The sequence below is a fragment of the Lycium barbarum genome, chromosome 11 (assembly GCF_019175385.1).
Source record: "Lycium barbarum isolate Lr01 chromosome 11, ASM1917538v2, whole genome shotgun sequence".
Taxonomy (NCBI): domain Eukaryota; kingdom Viridiplantae; phylum Streptophyta; class Magnoliopsida; order Solanales; family Solanaceae; genus Lycium; species Lycium barbarum.
Genome location: NC_083347.1, coordinates 34,013,050 through 34,020,498, shown reverse-complemented (window position 1 = coordinate 34,020,498; position 7,449 = coordinate 34,013,050). Strand labels below are relative to the sequence as shown.

General features: G+C 38.6%; 1 protein-coding gene across 1 annotated transcript; it reads right to left on the bottom strand.

Annotated features, from left to right (window-relative positions):
- Positions 1–202: 202 nt before the first annotated feature.
- On the bottom strand, positions 203–2,473 carry LOC132619706 (uncharacterized). Its single transcript, XM_060334531.1, has 4 exons — positions 1,688–2,473; positions 1,297–1,619; positions 897–1,202; positions 203–221 (listed from the first exon to the last, which is right to left on the bottom strand). The coding sequence occupies exons 1-4, from the start codon at positions 2,471–2,473 to the stop codon at positions 203–205; spliced, it is 1,434 nt and encodes a 477-aa protein (XP_060190514.1).
- Between the last annotated feature and the right edge of the window lie 4,976 nt (positions 2,474–7,449).

Genomic DNA, 7,449 nt, shown 5'->3' with positions numbered 1-7,449 from the left:
ATGATTGGGAGTAATATCACGAGTTTTATCACCGTCAATTTCAGGTTCCAGCAAAGTAGTTGGAGATACTTTGTTGGTTACCTCCACTGGCTCCACCTCTTTTTGAGTAGTTGTAGTTTCCATCTGAAAAAGAGTATCCGAAAATCTAAATAAATAGAGAAATCCAAAATCATTAGATAAAAACTAAATCAACAGAAAAAACCTAAATCAGTGGAGAAAATCTAAAATAACAGAGAAATAAAATAAAAAACACATACAAGATGAAAGACTAGAGAAGCAATTCATTCAAGTAAAACTTCAAAGACACAAAAATAATTATACAAACAAAGAGTAGGGAACATACAAAAATTAACCAAAAAAGAAAAGGGACGAAAAAGTTACAGACTTACAGGGATTAAAGCTTCTTGTACTTAATTGTTATTGTGAGAGCAGAATAGAGGTCTACAGGGTTTGGGAGGAAATAAGAGGAGGGAACTAAAAATCTAACGAGGGAAAAAATTATTTATGTTAACTATTCAGTAAGCGATTTTTATTTTACTTTAAACGTAATTGGGCTTGGGGAACATGGGCTAGACTTTTCTCTTGGAATGGTTCTAAATTATGAAGAAGTTAAAAAATAGATAAAGTTTAATTAACATATATAAATATATATAATATTTTAAATATGTACATATTTATCGGTTCGGTTCGGTTTAGTTCGGTTTTCTTTATGGGTAACACCAAACCAAACCTAATGTTATCGGTTTTTAAAAATCTAAAACCAAACCAAACCAAACCGAGTCGGTTTTCGGTTTATTAAATCGGTTTGACTTGGTTTATCGGTTCGGATCGGTTTTTCGGTCTCGTTTGAACACCCCTAGCTATAGCAATGGTCAATGTAGCCAAGCGGATCATACCTTTTGAACTGAATTGCAGCTAAAGCATGTGCACACGGAATGCCTTTTAGCTGCCACACCCTACAGCTGCACTGCCTTCTAGAAATATCCACAGTGTGTTGATATAGTCCTTCCCTAATTTCAAAACCAGCAGCTCCATTAAACTCAATGTTACATTGCATTGAAAGTTTAGCATTTTCCTCTAACACCTTCGTACACATTGGAGAGTAGTTACATCTCCAAGTGTTTACAAACTCCCTCAATGTTCCAATCCTTGCCATCATTTTCACCCTAATCTCCTCAAGCATTGTTATTATAGTTTTGTGCCTACCAGTTAGCCAATAAACAAACAGTCATATTGTTATCTACAGACAGTTTGTAAAAATAAACACACAGCAAGGTAAATATGCATTGCTCACACCTGGCAGCCAAGATCCAAGCATTAAAACACTCAGCCATATTGTTATGTACAGAATCTACTTTTACATTAGTGTTGAAGTAGACCTTACACCAATAATCTATGTTGTAATACATCAGTTTGTCCATCATTTTCGTTGGACCAAGCAACTTCATCAGCTCAATATTTCTCCTTAGTTGAGACTCAAAGGTACTTTTGGCAATTCTCCAAAACTGTTGTCTTCTCTGTAGCCCTCTCCATTCTTTGCTGAAGTTAGCCAAGATGTGCCTAGCACACTTTCTGTGTTCAACAGCAGGTAAAAGATCTTGAATAGAAACCAATAGTCCCTGAAACAGTAACAAATACACGTGAGGTTTCATGAAAAAAAATTGCAACAAAAATCAAGGAAACATACCTTCTGCATATCTGTTATCAATGTTAAATCTGTCCCATCTCCAAGTGCCAAATCTTCCTTCAAAATTATGATAAACCAAGTCCAAGTGCTCTTGTTTTCATACTCCACCACAGCCCATACCAGAGGAAACATTTGGTTATTACCATCTTTATACACAGCTACCAACAACTGTCCTCTACAAACCCCTTTCAGAAAACAACCATATAAACCAATACATTTTCTACAGTGCTGAAATGCTTTCTTCAAAGCATCAAAACAGATATAAAAACTCAAAAAAACAGGCCTACTATCAGCATTTGGTTCAGCAAGTTTAACTACACAAGTGGAACCAGGATTGGTCCTTAACAATTCATCCCTGTAGTAAAGGATTTTTCCAAACTCCTGAATGTGATCTCCCATGATTTCTTTCAGTACTTTTGCTCTTGCTCTTCTATCGGTGGTCTTACCAACATGAAGATTAAACTTTGTCCTAATTAGCTTTTGCAACTGAACAACTTTAATGTTTGGCTGCTCAGTTATTCTCTTTCTATAGGTCTCAACAATAAACTTGGCATTACACAAGTAGTTTCTGGTAGTTTGGAGGCAAGTATGCTTTGGAATGTAAGTTTTAATTTGGAAAACATCAGTGGTTTTATCAAGCCTAGCATACAATATCCATGGACAACCATCCTTGCACCTCACCCTAACCCTTGTAGGCTCATTCACCCACTTTTCTACCTTAACCCTTTTCCTAACAGCATATTTTGTTACTGCTCTCCTAAACTCATCAACATCTTTAAAGACCATACCCAACTGTCATACAACTTTCTTGGCAGTAGGGTCATGAATGATTTTGTTCTTATCATTCTTCCTTCTTGTAAACCTTTGTCTTCTTGGCAGATTTACCCCAACAGATTCAATGTCCTCTTCATCATCCCAACCCTCATCCTCATTTATTTCAAAGATATCATCAGCAGAACTATAAATGTAAGGTTCATCACCTCCTAACCTACCCTCAAGACTAACCTTACCTGTTGTAGTTTCATCAAATCCTAGATCCACACCAGCTTCACCTGCTGGAACCTCTTCACTATCAGGTTTTACCCTCTCACTTCTTTTTCTCCTCTGAAACTCAATCCTCCTTTCAGCCCTCAACTCCCTTACCTCATCAGGCTCATCACTTGCATATTCATCCCCACCTTCCCCTTCTATGTCATCTACAGATTGTTCACTATCATCAGTTGAGAAATCAGAACCCTCATCTAAGGAATCAGATCCAACTGGACCTACATCTTCAAGATCTTCATGAACAGTAGGTGTAGAAGATGAAGGGCCTGCTGTATTTTCAGCAGGCAGCACAAGTAAAAGAACAATGGGGTGGATTATTTTCAACTGAAGCTGCAGGTGTAGAAGAGGAAGGGCCTGCTGTATTTTCAGCAGTAGTATCAGCACAAGGAAAAGAGGAATGGGGTGTTGTTTCTTCAGGACCAACAGCAGGTGTAGGATAGGTAGGAGGTGTTTTTTCTGGAACAGAAAAATTTGAAGTAAAAGAGGAATGTGGTGGTGTGTTTTCAGCAGTAGCAGCATGTGTATAGGAGGTAGGAGGTGGTGTTTTTTCACAAGTTTGAGTAGAAAATGACAAAGGTGTATTAGGACAATCTAAGGGCTCCTCGACAACCCTTTCATTACTACATCTTTCATCAGCCCCTATGTCATCAGCCCCTTTATTAAAAGGGGAACAAGATTCCTCCCTATATCCCCATGACTAACATATTCTAATAAAGGTGGGTCAACAACTGCTTCATCAACCATGTGCTTGACAAAAACCTCCACAGTATCACCATCATTCAAACCCACAGTCATATTTAAAATAACCTCATCATTATCAACATCTACCAAAATGCCACTATGAGGTGGCTTAATACTGAATGTGCAATTAGTTGTGTATCCTAATTCTTTAATAAAGTCTCTCAACTCAAAAAAAGACAACATATCAACATCAACAGCGAATATATCAGTAAGTTCCCCACCTTCATATATTGGCTCCCCATTATTTAAGTGTAACTCACCTCCATGGTACCATCTTAAGGTTACATACACAAAATCAGCGATGTACTACCTAAATACAAAACAAAAAAAAAACAAAGAATAACAACTAATTCAACTTAATGTCAAACGGAATAAAAAAAAAATGATAAGCACATGCACAGTAACTGAAAACCTTAGACTATATCGTTTTTTGGAAAAAAAAAATCAAACAATATGATGATAAATATGCTGATTACAGTTGGGGAACTCTGAAAATTTGTTCTTTATAGTCCAGATTTCAAACAATATGCACAAAATCGTAGTATCATTTTTTCAAAACAAAAAAATGTAACGAAACTAACCGTTACTAGATGAACAATGAGCAGCAACGAAAATATAGTCGTGATAATATGTTGACAACGATTGGGGGTGAAAATGGTGTTTACCGTCGAATTTGGGATAGGTGTAGGGTTTTGTTGAATATGACGATTGAGGCTGAATGGGGCAAAATTAAAGAAGTGGGTACGGGTCGGGTTACGGGTCAAAAAATGGGGCGAAATTAAACATGTGGCACGTGGGTCAGGCGCGTGTGGACAAGTGCCATTTAATATTTGGGGTTTGGCATATTGGACTGCCACATCAGCAAAAAAGGGTCATTTTGATACTGAAAAAATTTGTCTCGGGGGGTAATAGGACCCCCGCAAAGGTTAGGTGTGTAGTTGGGATTTTGGTCAAACGTTGGGGGAATTTTGAGTATTTTCTCGTGAATATTTCAAAGAAACTAATATCCCTACACTTTGGTTTTTCTTAAGTACAGCGAAATACTATAAAAGTACCAACAAAACGTGCATTAGTCGAAGTATCCTACACGAGAAAAAAATAGATACATGTAAATGCTTTGTTTTCTAAAAATCTATAACGCGTAAAAAGCATGTCAAGGGGGCGTACCTTGATTAGCTTTGTCTTTGTGGAGATGACAGAATGCGTGAAGTTGGAATGTCATTCTTATCTGAATCAAATTAATGACATGATCAACTTGATTTCAAACTGTCAAAGATTAGTTTGAACTCCAAAATGTTAGTGCTGGAACCGAAAGTTCTTTCAGGTTTTTAGTCTTTTAGGTATAATAGGTTTAAGAAGTATTTGAAAAAAAAAATAGGATTAAAGCTTATTAAGAATATAAAAGTCGTATAATATTTGAAGGATATTTTGAAAATAATATCCTTCACTAACTAAAAGAAAAAAAACTAAGCCATGATTGTTTTGTTTTACTGTTTTATGATTATTTCACAATTGTTATCGGCAAATTAATACAAGAGGAATAGGAATAGGAATGTTATACAATTCATGTTAAAATTAGATAAGAAATTTGATCTTTTAGCTAAATTCCAATGACGTCTTAATTCTCCATCCTAATGTGTACCGGAGTTAAGTTCCAGATAGCATACAATTTTTTATCCTAATGTGAGTTATTCCTGTTTTGTCCTATATATCCTTGTATGTTCTAGTCTAAATTAATAAAATAGTTAAGGTTATAAAAGTCGTTCAATATTTGAAACATATTTTGGTCAATCAACATTAGTATTCATGCTTTTAAAATAATACTAGTTGCTAAGTTCGTGTTTTGCACGAATATATCTTGCGTCAAATACTATGAAATGCGTACCTAAAATAATAAACTTTGAACTTTGTATACGGTGAAAATCGGATATATGCGGTAAGACCGGAGACAGAAGGAAGAAAGGGACAAGCACGCGCACAAAGACTCTTTCTGGATCAGAGGAGTGTTTGGACCGAAGAAAGGGAAGAACATCATTTGGTCCGGTTTCTCCCTAGCCGAGTTGATCGTGGCCGTTGGTCCGTGTGATCGTGGCCGTTGGTCCGTGAGATCCGTTGCACGATTTCCACGCGTCAATACCGTCCTGCCATATTGTACTGCCAATCGTACGGGTGTCAGACCGTACGACCAACCTAATCTATTTTAGAGTTTTTCTTTATTCTTTAGGGCCTCATGTTGTATGAAGCCCATGATGCAATACTATAAATAGGGGTCACTACCCTACTTTTGAGGGGTTGGCTTCTTGAACTCTAGAACATTTTGTATTAGCAAATATATACAAATCTCTCTCTCTCAATATCTGATTTTGGTCCGGATTTATTGTGTTCATCTTTAGATTTGTGCTATCAAACAATATTCCACATATTAGCATATACGTTCAGTGCATACCATCAATTATTATTTAGATTATTCATAGTTGATTCTATTCCATTTTCTCTCAATCAAAGAATAGATTAAAGTTTACCATACATCCTATACCCCACTCATAAATTTAATTGATTATCCAAATTTGGGGTAAACAGTTTGGCGCCCACCGTGGGGCTAGGATAATAGTGGTCTTTGATCTTGATCTCTATCTTACCCATCAAAATCAAAAATATCTTTTGTTCATCTCTGTAAAAACGGACCAAATGGCTAACAGTGGACAATCTGGTCACGTCAATAACAACAAGATTGTTGCCGAAAATGAAGACAGCGGGCCACGAGGATTACCAAACCCCGCTGAACCGAACCCCATTAACTCGAGGGAGGGCCTCAACCGACAAAACACCGTGAACCAGGAGAACGCCGCCCAGCCGGCCACCGATCCTTTAAATACCCACAATTCAATTACTTTGTCCCGGACATAGGGCCGGAAAGAACCGGATACCCCGAAAGATAATATTGACTTACGTTTAATTTTTGAAATGTTGCAGGAACAGAGAGCAGCGATTGCCGAACAGGGAATCGCAATTGCCCAATTGCAAAGCAGAAGAGATACAACGACCCCGGAGAAAACAAAGGGTGTGGCTGAACCCAGAGGGACGAGGCACGGATGGTTGAGAGCAATGGGTCCGGAGCTAGTTCCTCTACCGAGGTTCTAAGAATGCTCGAAACTTTGGCAAAGCGGGTAGACTCGACCGAAAAGAGGGTGGAAACATACAACTCTCAGGTGGATCAAATACCTAGGGCTCCGCCTATTCTGAAAGGGCCGGATTCGAAGAGGTACATCCAAAGGCCTTTTCCTCCAAGTGTGGCTCCAAAATTGATCCCGAAGAGGTTTAAAATGCCTGATATCCAGAAATATGACGGCACAACAGACCCTCACGAACACGTGACCTCATACGCCTGCGCTATAAAGGGCAATGATATGGAGGAAGATGAAATTGAATCCATGTTGCTGAAAACGTTCGGGGAAACTCTGTCAAAAGGAGCATTGACGTGCTATGACCATCTGCCCGAGCATTTAATCACTTCTTTCGAAATGCTCGCCGATGCGTTCGTAAAAGCACACGCCGGAGCCAAAAATGTGCAGGCTCGGAAGGCGGATATTTTCCGTATAGCCCAAAGAGACGATGAGTTACTGCGTGAATTTGTCAATCGATTCCAAAGGGAACGGATGGAGCTCCCCCCGGTTCCGGAGGAATGGGCTGCACAAGCTTTCACAAAGGGGCTCAGTGTGCGGAGCTCGACGGATTCGTTCAAATTAAAGGAAAGCTTGCTGGAATACGAAGCAGTGACATGGGCAGATGTCCATAACCGATACAAGTCAAAGATTCGGGTGAAGGATGACCAACTCGAGCTTCCCCCGGGGCCAGTAAATATGAACAAAAGTTTTGAGAGACCAAGGAAAAATTACGAACCGGAGGCCAGATCATCGAGGAAAATGTATCAGCCATATTCTCATTCGGAAAAACCAAGCTTCAGGTCGGAGAAA

What these genes read in the sequence shown, in the direction of transcription:
- LOC132619706 (XM_060334531.1), bottom strand. Translation starts at nt 2,473, where the DNA reads ATGGTCTTTAAAGATGTTGATGAGTTTAGGAGAGCAGTAACAAAATAT. An exon ending in TGATAACAGATATGCAGAAG is followed by an intron (nt 1,620 to 1,687) that starts GTATGTTTCCTT and finishes TTACTGTTTCAG; the next exon opens with GGACTATTGGTTTCTATTCA. An exon ending in GCTTGGATCTTGGCTGCCAG is followed by an intron (nt 1,203 to 1,296) that starts GTGTGAGCAATG and finishes GCTAACTGGTAG; the next exon opens with GCACAAAACTATAATAACAA.